Consider the following 14,047-nt stretch of genomic DNA (forward strand, 5'->3'; position numbering starts at 1 on the left):
GCCTATTACGTATGCAAAATTTACTCGCGGGAAAGACATTCGAGCTTTTGTCTATCGAAGTCGACCAGCTATTTTATTATGCTGTTAGGGGTTATTGTTTATGGACACGCTTGATCTGGTTGGCCGCAATACATCTTCAGTTTGTTTTTTAATGAATCTGCATTTGTAATTTAATAATTAGTATTTTAATTTTTGGGTGTATAGAAAAGGTTTTTTTAGTAGAAATTTTAGTGGTTATTTATGAACGACTGTTCGCTATCGGCAATTGAATTTTAGTTGTGTTTTTTTTGTAAGTAGTATTTATTTTAATCTATCTAACTTTTTATGCTAGTGGTAATTATTTTTTTCTTTTTTATATCACTACATAATTTTTCTCTTTGAGCTAATATTTCATGCGCTTTCATTCTCTATTTCATTAAAGTGAATAATATTGAATACAATTTTTTTTCTAATTAACGATTTTTATTGTTTGTCTACCCGAAAAAAAAGTTCACGCTTCGCCACTGGATTAATGGTGTAACTGTCAAGTGATCTTTGATCTAACGTTTCTGAACGATTGGTGTACTTTCGACAAAGAAGAAGAAAGCAAGGAGTAGCGTATACAGATCGTGTTTTCGTTCGTTACTTTTAGGAAACCGCATAGAGGTGAAATTTTGCAACGACGCGCGTGTACCAGTACCTGCGACAGAGCACCGCCCCGGCCGGCCCGAGGACCGGATTATTAAACATCTGACTTTCGTGGGAGCTGCGTTGTTTGGCGACAAAAAGTCCCAAAATATTACGCGAAAATCCAGGCATTTTTAAAATATTTATTCTAATGCGGGTTTGACAAACATGACAATGTGTAAAACCCGCATAGAATTGTAATCTTAAAATGTTTAATATGCTATGTTTTCCATAATGAAAATTAAAGCGTTATTCTAATAAAAAATATAATATCAACTCTGATAAAAATATAACAAAAAATCAGCAATAAAACTCTAATAAACAAACTTAACAACATATCATTTTTTAAATAAAAGCTCAAATATACCGCCTTCTTTCGCTAAACAAAAACTTAACCTATCGTAAAAGCTATTTCGTACCTCCAAAAAAGTTTCAGGTAAATTGGCACGTTCGACAATTTTTATTTTGCAACTCCTCTAAATTTGTTGCCCTACTAAATTCATGCTTGTAAATGGTCTGCTTAAGGTAACCCCACAGATAAAAGTCATTTGGAGACAAATCTGGAGATCTAGGAGGCCATTTAATATCGCCATTCCCACTAATAAGACGATTAGAAAAAGTATTTGTTAAAAATTCTTTTACCCTAGCCGCGTTATGAGCAAGACAGCCATCTTGCTGAAAATAAACCAATCCCAGGTCTACATCAGGTAGGATTTGAATGGCAGGAAGAACTTGGTTTTGCAGCAACTCAAGGTACTTTGCAAGGTACTTGCAAGGTACTGTACTTTTCATTTGCCTTTTCCATCATGGCTTCACAAAATGCCTTTCTTCGCCACTGGTCTTCAGGAAATATTTCCTGAGTTTTTGAATACTTCAAACATTTGTACCCATATTTTTTCCAGATACGAGCAACATTTTTATTGCTCATTCCCAGTTCCTCTCCAACACTTCTAGTGGACCGTGTCGAATCAAGTTCTAGGGTACTGCAAACCATTTCTTCCCGCCGTTCTATATCCTGGACCACTTCAACAGGTGGTTCTTGACGTTTTGTCTGGCATTTTTTACAATCTTGAAGTCAAAAATATATCTCAAAATTTGTAACCACATTTAAAACCGTTTTTGCACAAGGAATCGGTCTATTTTCAAATGTCACTGAAAACAAATCTCTACATTGTACTGCCGAATTGCCTCAATAAAACCATTTAATTAGTTGAACTCCTTCGGAAGGGGTATAAACAGCCATATCTCGGAGGGAAGGACAAAACAAAAAACAACATAACCTAGATTTATGTTTAATTTACCTACTTTGTTTTGTCTAATCACACCACCTAATTACGGTGTGTCTAAGTGTGCCACGAACTTAATAAATATACCTGGACTGCTAATGCATATGGCCCATACCCAAATGGCGGCCGCCATTTTTAAAGTGGTTGTATCCTTTTGGTGTTGGCCACTCTGAACATTTTCAGTGCTGCCAACAAAAAATATATTGAATAACGGTAATGAAGTTGACGACGCTGAAGTTTGACGTGTGAACTAGTATTTGAGTATAGAGACTATTGACAGTATTTGAGGCAAAGGCGAAAGTCCATTGTATATATGAGCGAGTCATATTTTTAGTGATAGCCTCTCACAATATATATTCAATTAAATGTTCTACGGTGTTTTGTACGAATTCGGTTTTTAAACTTCAAAATTTACAAGTCGCTTGTTCTCCAAACCTGCTGACTTGTCTTAAGCTTTATTATTTAATAAAACAAAAATATAAATTCAGTGTTGTATGTAGTAGCAAGTGCAAACAATATAAGTAAGAATATTTAATAACCATCTCGCGAAGGCCAGAAGAGTTTAAAAAATATATTTGGAACAATATCAGTAGTATTCAGAATACTCAGAAAACCACTGCCTTTAGCTCCTGAAAAACAAAAAAATTACCGCAGTTGTGTGTTTGCATATTTTTTTAACCGTAGTCAGCTTTCAAAACACACTTATGCTGCATCCGGTATATTTAATACTGAAGATAAAGATACCAGTAAATCATCGAACGGATATAAATGAATTATCAATCTTAAAATTGTGATTACAGAAGCAGACTCGTAATCCAGGAAGTGCAGCTAAAAATATTTAACAAGAGTTCGCAGATTTATTTATATCACCAAGGGGACTTGTACATGGTAAAAGGACTATTAAAGTAATATTATTTTAATGAAAACATAAAAGAATATCTACATTTTACAAAAGCCTTATTCGGTGCAAGGACAAACTGCATTTTTGTCTGACAGAAATTACAGCTGCACATACAAATGTGAACCTTGTTGCTGTAATGATATTTCTTTTTTTCTCTGTAAAACTGTGCCGCCAAGCTTATCATTTTTCTTCTAAGTATACCAGCACTAGCACCATTGCCAACCCCATTATATATTTTCCCACATAAATCCTTTTTTGGTAAAGGTGTTTATACTTTTATCCCGTGGATTCCACAAACACTCGGCATTTCGGTATAATTCAATTTAAAAAATGTTTTATAACATATCCCTTAAATGCAGCTTTCGCTAAGGGGTTGAAGTTTGGCTGATAGAATTTATATGTAAATTTGTCTTCCTGAAAACAATAGTATACCGATCCGAGATTTTTTTTAATGTTCACATTATAAGCATTAAACCTTACTGGACTGACCATCCTGTATATCCCAATTGATTAAAGACATGAATTCTTAAACGGATCATTACTTCACGAAAAGCTTATTATTATTACAAAAATGTTTGATATAAATTGCGTTCTATTAAAAAATTGACGAAATTTAAATCTATTTAATATTTCTCTAAGAAGACTAACTAGGATTGTTAAAGCACTGAATTCATTCAATTGGCTTTCCTACTTTGCTCTTAAAACTAATTAAATTGGATCCGCTTGAGTAATTCCAGTTTTCACTCAAACTATTTATTTAATTTAAGCAGCTTTTAATTGGGCAAGCATAAAAAACTGTTCGGCGAATTTATTTAACAGAAGCATTTTGCGTTTAAAGCTTAAAAACAATTATTAGACTATTGTATTAATATGGTTAAAAAATAATAAATAATTTAAGTACTATTAAGGTTGTATAGTATATTTCAATTAAATGCAGGTGTATTTGTATTTTCTACTGCAGAAGTTCATATGTATTAAACAATAAAAATTCACTCCTGATGTGCTAGACAATGGTACTTTCAACCCATTTTAAAAAAATTCTATAGCCATGCTGTGTTTAAGCGAATATTTTGAATATTGATAATTATTGCTTCATTATGCTGACGTAGGAGTAAGCCACTTTTAAAATCTAAAAAAAAAAATAAATCTACATTAAAATATGAGATACCCTATGGAATAACATTAGTTTAAAAAAAATAGAGTATTTCCATTTACATTTTAATACCCTCTATACTACTTAAAATAGGAAAGCAGACTAAGAATTATTTTAAGCGATGTGCATAATTTAATAATTACGGAATAACAGTTACAAAAATTCTAAAGTTCAGATAGTAATAGGGATAGTCATATATGTATAGCAAATAAACTATTTACTTTGACTCCAGTTTCAGTCGTCATCGGACCAAATGGCCCGATGGTCAAGACTAATGGTCTTTGTGCCCTCAGAATCATTATGTGAATAAGTTTGGCATTTTCCTTATTTAACGTGTACCAATCGCTATTATAAATTCCGTCTGCGATTGCCACGCTCTAAAATAAAGCTTTTAAAAAAATATTGCTTCGATTTCACTTAAAAGTACCTGAAGTTTAACCTCATTCGTAGTCCAGGCCATGATCATTATTTGCAAGAACAGCAATAAGAAAAAAATAAAATGCCAAATAGTCTGTATGGTTGTTTCCTAAAAAATATTAAAAATGTACAGGATATTTGGAAGGTGATTTGCCAAATGAAAATTAAGTAATTATAATTATTTAATGCTAAAACCTTAGTCTAGTTCAATATCTTTGGATAAGAAAGAACACTTTGTATCTAGAAGTTATTGACGTAATAAGTCCCATTAAAATACTAACAAAAAACACGTTTTTGCTTAAAGTTTATATTGGTGTATTAGTGAAACTAGTATACAGGTTGGGGAATTAAACATTACACATTTTTACATTCTATGATTATCCAGAATAATTTTCACACAGCAAAATAAATCTCAACACTGCTTCCTTTCATCGATAAGCGGCCGCCTTTAATCCTCTGATAGGTATTTGCTGTTTAAATATTTTAATTAATTTACATAACAGCAATAATACTAACAGCTTGCTTCATTTTATTGTGTGACTGCACGCTGTACTGTTGATTTTAAATCGCTATTAGTTTTTTCTCAACTTTTTATGGTTATTTATACTCCTTCCGTAAGAATTCAAATTATTTCATCGTTTTATGGAGGCAATTTAGCAGGACAATGTAAGAATTTGTTTTTAATTACATTTGAAAAAAGACCAATTTCTTGCGAATAACAATTCAAAGGTGATTTTCAATTTTGAATCTTTTTGTCTTTCAGATTGTCATGCATGCTACACTAGAAGATGTTGGATGTTATTCGAATAACCTATTAACCTAAATTTTTAAAAAGAGATCAAAAAATAATTCTTTTGTTATAATTAAATTATTTCCTACACAAACTTCTGAGCATTGTCCATAAAATAATCCGGTGCAATTGTAATTGAAATTTGTTTCATTGAAATAACCAGAAGTACCGTTAATTTTAACTCCTCAAGATGGAACAAGTCATCAATGGATAACGTCAGCTGAATTTTTTTTTCAAATTTGGTACAATTGAATGCTCCAATTAGACGATTTTTTTATAAATTATTTTCTTAGAATTATACATATATGCGTCAAATTCTAGATTTTTTAATCAGTATCAGTTGCCAATAGCCTTCATAGTTGTCCTATAGGCTTTAATAGGAACCTTTAGTGTGAGACTCAAATCACAAAACATTTTTACCACTAACCAAAACTCTTTCATTTTCGACACGGATTTCATTAACTTTGTTATTTGATGTTTCGTTAACATCTTCGAGAAGATTAAAACTAAAACTGTTAAAAATGGTTTTTTCATTTTTGAATTATACTAAACTTTCAAATGCATATAATTTTCTATTTAGTGCATTAATTTTTTAACTGCATTAAGTAATTTTAAGTTCAACTGCTCTAAAACATTAAGTTTGAATAAACGGTTTGAGATGTCACCTGAAATGTAAAGAAGGCTAAGTGACGGTAGAGCAATAATAATAAGAATAATAACCGTGGTAATAGTTGAAATTATTTCGATAGTTATATTTATTGATAATGATTGAACATTATATCAAAAGGATACAGGAGCAAGAACGACTGGAAGAAATGGTTTGTAGTACCCTGGAAGCGAATTTAATAGAATCAGGTGGAAGTGTTGGAGAGGAACTGGGTATGGAATATTTACACACTTTTATTAGTATTTAGACAACAATGGGCACCAAGGTTTGAAATATTCCAAAACTCGGGAGATATTTTCGAAGCTCAGTGGTGAAGATTGAAATTTTGTGAAACCATGATGGAAGAATGAAATATTTTAATTTCAGATTAATCTCCTTTTCCAGAGAATATAAGAAACCCAATATTTCCGTTGTTCGATATTCCGTTGTTCTCGAGAAAATGAGCCTATTAAGACGTGTTCAATTCCGTACTCAGTCTCCTCAAAAATTGAAAGTTTGGCACTAAATGCCTAAAAATACCTTGAATTGCCGCAAAACCAAGTTTTTCTTAAGCCTCTTTTTCTTAGTGTTTTTTATTGGTGGAACTGGCGATATTAAATAACCTGCTAGAAGTGCTAGATCTCTAGATGTGTACCCAAAGGTCCAACTTATTTTTGGGATTATTTGAAGGAGACTATTTGCAAACACAAATTTAATAGGCTAATAAATTTAAAGAAGTTGGGAGAAAAAATTGATAAATGTGTCTATTCCGTTTCATCAGAAACTCTTTGAAGAAGAATGAAAGTACGAAATGACTTTTATGATGAGTTAACTAGGTTAACTAACTAACTATTGGTTAGCCAAAGAAGCAGCTCTGTTTAAACCTTTAGTTAAAGAATTAATTTTTTTCTTAAGTTTATTTTTAATAGTACATTTTTCTGCTTTTATCAGAGTTTTTATTATTCTTAGAATAACGCTTTAATTTTCAATATACAATACGCGATTCTATGTGGGTTATACATGGGTTATATATAAAAAGCCTGCTAGAGAAAAATATTTTAGAAATGCCTAAACTGTTGCATAATATTTTAATACAGCTATTCCTATTAAATGTAGATGTTACTAATGTCGTACTGAAAAACAAAGACGTACCAGGCGAGTAGCAGAGCGCACGAAATGCATGCGAGCGCGTTGCCATATTTCACCTTTAAGCACTTATCTAGGCGTAGCTAACGATTCCCGAACCTGTATATTCTAGTATAATATACCAAAACCATAAGAGTTTATATTAAAATAGAAATAAGTAAAATAGGGTTAAACTAAATTACTTACCTACCAACTCTCTATACAGGGCTTCCCGTTTTGGGTATTTTTGCGAGGTATCTCAAATATAAGTAATGGGATGCGATTTTCGCGATAGTGTGCTACTTTTTCGTTAAACTAAAATTGCCGTTAACAGGCAAAAAAATTACAATTTTCTAAAATTAAATGCATAATTTGACAGTAATGCATCATGAGAAATAAAACAGACAGAACCAGTTTATTTTCGTTACGTCGGATTTTTTATTTAATTCATATTTATCAAGTTCTTCGAATAATTGCAGCGTATAAAAATGAAGAGTAATGAAAATTTGAAAGACCGAAGCTTCTTTATAATTATATTTCCGAAGCTAAGTAAGCTATTTATTATGGCTATGATAGTCTATAATATCATTATATAAGTTTGGCTTGGTAGATTACCAAAGAATTGTTATTGAACCGTTTTTAGAGATATTTGTTTGCTTTAAAAGCAAATTTAGTTTAATAGAACGGATCCTTTGTTCACCCGGATCCTAAAATGTAAGTATAACAAAGAAAACAGGAGAAGAAGAGATAAAAATTGGTGTACCAAAAACTGATGCTCAATGGATCTTGAAAAAAATATATCCATGTTTTATCCATACAAATTTCATATAGTGTAACCATATGAAACTATTTTGCCAGTGGTATTTGCAGCAAGTCGATGCTATGAATTTATTTGCAAGACTTTTTATCTTATCAGACGAATGCCTTTTTCAAATGCGGACATTTTGAATTGTTAAAATACCAGAAACTGATATCCAGAAAATGCGCATTTAATATTTAAGAATACACAACAGGGACGCTTCGGAGTTGGGAGTGTCATGTTTTAGTTTGGCAGAAAAATAGTTTATAGGATTTTTGAACGAGATCCTATAGCAATAGGCTAGAAATCCTTAAGAAAGTTATTCCAGAACCACTCCAAAATATTTCATTAGCTTAATATAATAATGCTGTTTAATTGCATCAAGATGATGCACCAAGTCAACTCTAGGCTCTTAAGGGCGTTTCTTGATAATAACTTTCGTGAAAGATGGATAGGTACCAAAGGACCTGCTAGATGTTCTGCACGGATCACTCAAGATCACTCAATTTTGGATTTTTTTCTGGAGATATATACAAGATTAACTACTTAAAACAAGATATGACGGCAGAACTTCGAGGCAAAAAATTCATTTAACCTTTCAAAATCTGCGAAGGAGACCAATGATTCTTTTTATTGCTATTTAAAGAATTACAACGTTGTGCCAATTTTGCGTTAAAGAAAATGCACGTAATTTTGAACATCACCTTTAAAAATTGTTTTTTTCTTTTTTTTAATAAAGTTGTGTCTGTTTTATTGTTAGTTAATACGATAAAACTGTAGTTAGAAACTTACTGTTAAATATTTAAAACGTGCTTTAATAAAATATAGTAGGTTTCTACGGAAAAAGATCTATACGAAATTTATTTTACCTTTTCGATAAATTAAAGGATAATGGAGCTATGAGGGAATCCCAAAAGAAAATATTTTCAAAAATGCCCTATATCTTAAAAACTATGAATATTTTGTTAACGGAATCTTTAGTTTCACAAAAAAGTAGCAGACTGTCGCGAGAACCGCATTCCGTTAACGTTAAAAATAAAGGAGATACTCCGTAAAAGTACCCAAAATGGGACATCCTGTAAATAAGAAAAGTTCATGTCATGTAGGAAAGTGACATAAGTTACCTTTGCCAAATTTACAGCCACAGAAGATAAATCCACGGAACTCAAAAGATACTCCATTAGTAAAATGTACTTTGTGCGATTGTTCAGGTTTTTTATAAATCTAAAAATAAACATTAATAAGTTTTATAGGCTGTTTTTACCCAAATTAAGTGGAAATTAATTTCTTTAAGAGGGTATATAAAAAAATTTAATTTAAAAAATAAAATTGGTACTTGTATTTTTTGTCAATCGATATTTTTTTAGGCAAAATATTGCGTGTACAATATTTTATATATACTTTTAAAAAGAAAAAACAAAGTATAGATGATATCTCATTTGAGGGACAACTTATAATATTTGTGGCAGATTGTATCGAAGAAAATCTAAATAAATTTCGTCGTCGAGGTGGAAAAAAGTATTAGGGGTTCAATAGGCATGCCATTTACTACGTCAGCCCAAATATTTAATGAAAATGTTGAAAACTAGATCTTTTTATAGCATGCAAATTCTCTATTACACAAAAATGATTGTTATGGAAATTTTGCACTCTATGTCGTGTTAATATGGCCAAAATCAATTACGTTAATTCTTCATTTTTGCCATATCGGTCTAAAAGCAACTGACAGCATACAAATGTTAGGATGATTTTCAGGTTGGAACGCTTACACCTGTTGATAATGATAAGGATAATATTGTTTTTGTCAACCACACTTTACTATTTTTCGAAAAAAAAAATTAGACAAATTAAATACTCACTATTAAGAGACTTATACGACTGATCAAATGAGAGATTCGTACTGAAAAGCATACAGTAATATACATTTTTATTCACGATAAGTGTACTTGAACAAAAAATGGAATTTACTCGGAGTTTGCCGAGAATATTAAAAAATGTGTTTATTCACATTCCTATTTTCGCAAATTTCTTTTGTTTTACTATCTATTTTATTATGCAACTCTTATATCGGTGATTTTTGGAATATCAACTTCTTTTGACTTTTAGTCGTATAAGCAGTTAAAATAAATGATTCAACTTTGAAAATTCCTTGCAGTGAAAAAAAATATTTTTAAAATCTTCATTTAAAAGCAGGCGATTTACCTAAAATACACTCTATTTTTTATATTTTGCTGTCCACAAGCAAATAATTATTCCTATAACATAACAAGAAAAAAAGGAAAATTGATATAAATATGTGTTTACCCAATTAAATATAAATGCTTAGCGATAAGCTGCTTCAAAACCACTTTTTTCTGCTCATCATTCATATCTCTGCCCTGCCCATATTTGCTGATACGTATCTTCAGTACACGGAGTTGCGAAGCAGCAAAAACGAAAAGAGTCACCACGACCATATGGGTTATACTGTTGTATAATATGCCATTGTAAGTGAAAATTAAGTTTAAAATATAAACTGGTACCAAATGATCAAGTTTATTTCCCGGAAAGTAAAATTGATACCAAAAGTGCGATTCTAGAGAGTCGTTGTTCGCTTTGTTGTATTTTATCAGTTCTTGATCTCCTATTATGCCTAAAAAGAAAAATAATTAAAATTAAATGAATTAAAGTTAGAGTTGAATTTTTTCTGCGATTCAAATTTTAAAGACAATAAAATAGGTCATCTATAAGTTGCGAGATGCAATCCTGTTATTACCTTTAATATAGGCAATTGTATAGCCCCTTCTAACTAGAGAAAAAAATACTCGTAAGCGCTTTAGTTTGACTTTGATAGATACAGGTTTTATATTTCCTTTAACTAAAATGTAAACATAACCGCTCATGTAATTGTCCTTTAATAAATTCATACATTAATATTTTCTAGATGGGAAATTCCCATAGGAGCCAATAAAACACTCTCTGCATATCAGAGAATAGTACTAACCGAAACGAAAATGACTTTGTGACATTATTACAGCGGGAAATTCACCATATCATTGTGGCGCAAAACTTGAATTTTGCTTTACTATATCGGGCTTTTAAAATTAGTGGGAAATGTATGGTTTATCTGGAAACTATAGTGCTCAGATAGAAAAAGCTTTAAATTGGGACTATTTTTGTCTCCATTCTTTATCTATAATTTTTTTCTATTTGCAGTACGCAAATAATTTCTGAAAGACCCATACATTTCTTATTAGGTACATAGATCTGGGTTTCAGAAATTAAACAAAAAATATTCATAAGATGTATTACTATATTTTGACAACAAATTATAGCAAAACATTAAATAAAATATAAATATTCGTCTTATAAACTTAGTTCTTCAGAAATTGTACTCTAACGTCTCCATCTTCATCTATATCGCTCTGGCACACACCCACATAGCGATATTGTATAACATTTTTGCCAGACTTACAAGGCAGCTGTACCAGTATATACGAACCAGCGCAAATGTCTTTTGATAAGAGACCAGTGACAGCACTACTCGTACTTTCAGGAAATGTTTCTGCTGGTAATCTCGAGGCAACAGACGTGGTCGGAGGTTCATCTTCCCAAGATTCCTCATCGGACTCACTATAAACATCGGAAACGCTGAGTTTTGTCCTATGTGGTGTGAAGCATGTTGTCTGATCAGATGCTGAAAGCACAGATACATTAGGACACAATTTTTTGTCGGGAACCAAACGTATGAGAGGTTCTAAATCTTTATCGTCCCAATAACTTTCTGTAGCAGTGGCAGAAACATCAGAGCACAGAGTTTCTTTGTCTGCTGAAAGTAGAAGTGTAGGCTCTAAATCTTCATCCTCCAAATCACTTTCCCGTTCTGAGACAGCTTTTAAAACCAGTGTGTCCTGGACAAGAGACTGAGAAGTTCGCGACACAGTTATGCTGTTGCCCTCTTTAGATTTGAAGAAATGTTTTGATTGAATGCCTGGTATATTCTTCAGCCCTTCCCAACTCTTATCTAATATAGCCTTTTTAGCTTCAACTTGTTCCTTAGATACAAATATAAAATAAATGTTGGTAGAGAGACTGCGCGCAAGGTCATAGAATTCTTGGGCACTGTTTACGATAGCTCTTCGGGACTTCACAGCAATCCATACTGATCTTTTGACACTTCCCCCGATTCCATCGACAGCACCTTTGCCATGTGAGGCAGCAAAAAAGTTCCATTCGAGGTGAGTGAATCCATGTTCTACTTTGAGTGTATTTAAGCTTGCCATTACATACCAATTCTTGAATGCGCAATTATCGCTGAAGATATATATAGATTTAATATTGTCGTTAATTGACTTGATGTACTCAAAAATTTTCTGTAGAAAGAGATACACTGTGTATTTACTATGGTTTAATTCATCACTTTCTATGACCACGGAATGAAGTTTGTCGAAAGTCCAAATACAGCACGTAAAAAGCGTAACTTGCCCATGAGTCCAATGTGCTGATTGTATTTCGTCTTGACTGACAAGCCCATAGTTCTCGGCAAAGTCTATTTGTATAACGGCTTTCTCGCTGCTTAGGTTTTGTTTTGCATTTTGAAAATACTCGGACTGAACATTTTTAATGAAAAAATGCAGCTTGAATTTAGCGGTGTTATCACGTAGTTCATCTAGCGCTGCATCAAAAGGTTTGCTAACTACGATCTGTTTTGGTCTCTGGTGCAGAAAATTCCATGCTTTCCAATTAACACTAGGATTTGAATCTACGGTAATATCCCAAATGTTTGATTCCTTGCAAACATCGCAACTGTTGGACATGCAATCTTCATTATCCACACTACATGATACCTGGTTCAGCAGTTCTCGGTCTGCTTTTGGGAAGTCTGTTGCATATTTTCAAATTGCGAGAAGAAGGTTAATATAATTTGAGTGTGGTGTACATACACATACATTATGAGGCGTATCGTTGATAGGCAGAATGTGAGCCGGTCTTTCTTTGTAAAAAAGAGTTTTACCAATCGATGTGTCCGGGTAAGTGGTTTTAAAAAGTTCAAAGGCCTCTCGGATGCTCATAACCATTGTTCTTTTCTGGATTCTCAACTTTGTTCCCGAATTTGACTTTATGGATTTTACATCTTTTATTCCAGGCATTTGTCTGCTCATATCGTCCCTGCCAAAAAAATCACAAATCTTTTTCTTGACTTCATCTGTCAGTTTCCAAGGCTTTTTAGCGAAGTCATTGTTTTCAGATACAGCAAGTTGGTATTTAGCAGCTATTTTTTTTACAACTTGCGCTGCTTTATTTGGGCTTGCTGGTAGATTACGCCTCACTTTTGCTACTGCTTTTCCCAATGTGCGAGGACTACTGTAGCTAGCACCTGTTTTTTTATTTTTTTCTTCTTTACGACGCTTTCTAGTCGCCTGCATTCTTTCTCTAGATCTGATTCTAGCCAACAACTTCAAATCTTCATCTGTCTCCATTTTTCTTTTCATTGCTTCTCTTCGATTCGAATCACGAGCCCTTTCTCTTCAAAGATGGTCTGCATGAAGTTCAGCATTTTCTTTTAATTCTCTCCTATATTTCTGCGAAGCAGTTTCTTTCTGTGGTTCTTCTGACCTCTTATCCATTTTTTCTATAAAAAAAGAGCAAAATATTAACTTTCACCAAGGTTTAAGTTATTATTTTCCTCTTAATCAGGTTGCCTGGTTACTTTATTATAAAATATATTAAATGATATGCGATAATATTTATAGTTAAATAGGTTGCACCCGCGATCGTAAAATCGCCATCGCGGGTGCAACCAAATTGAGTCAACGTTTACTTAAAATCAAATTAGAATATAAACCTACTTACGATTGATTAAAATTTCCCTCTGGTTTCTTCTTACTATTAATAAAGTGTTACAACGTTAGCAAATTACTTCTTTGAGAAATTTAAACTTGTATATCTTTTAAAGGGCGGGTGCAACAAGCTATCAATATCAAGCTTTTTGTTGTCAATAATAGTTAAAAGGTAATAACAAGTACTTATTGGCCTTTGCACGAACGAATAAACGAATGTAAACACCACAATATCGACTAATAAAATATAACCTCAAACTGTCAGTAACAGCTGTTTCACGCGATGTTGCCACGTACACATTTTCCGGTTTGCATCAAACCCGAATGTAAGTGTTTCTTAACGAGCAAAAAATTGAAATATGAAATAAATAGTCCGAAAAAGTAGTTTTATTAGAAAATATAGACTTTCTTCTTTGCATTGACATTAAAAAAATATCATTTACTG

At 32.4% G+C, this 14,047-nt stretch overlaps 1 protein-coding gene across 1 annotated transcript; it reads right to left on the reverse strand.

Annotated features, from left to right (window-relative positions):
* Positions 1–3,762: 3,762 nt before the first annotated feature.
* On the reverse strand, positions 3,763–13,819 carry LOC126733446 (odorant receptor Or2-like). Its single transcript, XM_050436755.1, has 6 exons — positions 13,616–13,819; positions 10,088–10,415; positions 8,908–9,007; positions 4,434–4,532; positions 4,228–4,383; positions 3,763–3,982 (listed from the first exon to the last, which is right to left on the reverse strand). Exons 2-6 carry the CDS (start codon positions 10,237–10,239, stop codon positions 3,938–3,940), a joined length of 552 nt encoding a protein of 183 aa, XP_050292712.1. The 5' UTR covers positions 10,240–10,415; positions 13,616–13,819; the 3' UTR covers positions 3,763–3,937.
* Between the last annotated feature and the right edge of the window lie 228 nt (positions 13,820–14,047).

The sequence above is a fragment of the Anthonomus grandis genome, chromosome 2, assembly GCF_022605725.1.
Source record: "Anthonomus grandis grandis chromosome 2, icAntGran1.3, whole genome shotgun sequence".
NCBI lineage: Eukaryota > Metazoa > Arthropoda > Insecta > Coleoptera > Curculionidae > Anthonomus > Anthonomus grandis.

Bases quoted from the DNA above. Each gene is read 5' to 3' on its own strand.
- LOC126733446 (XM_050436755.1), bottom strand. From the start codon at position 10,239: ATGGTCGTGGTGACTCTTTTCGTTTTTGCTGCTTCGCAACTCCGTGTA. The intron at 9,008-10,087 runs GTAAACACATAT...GTTTATTTTTAG, and splicing joins AAGCATTTATATTTAATTGG to ATTTATAAAAAACCTGAACA. The intron at 4,384-4,433 runs GTACTTTTAAGT...GCTTTATTTTAG, and splicing joins CGAATGAGGTTAAACTTCAG to AGCGTGGCAATCGCAGACGG.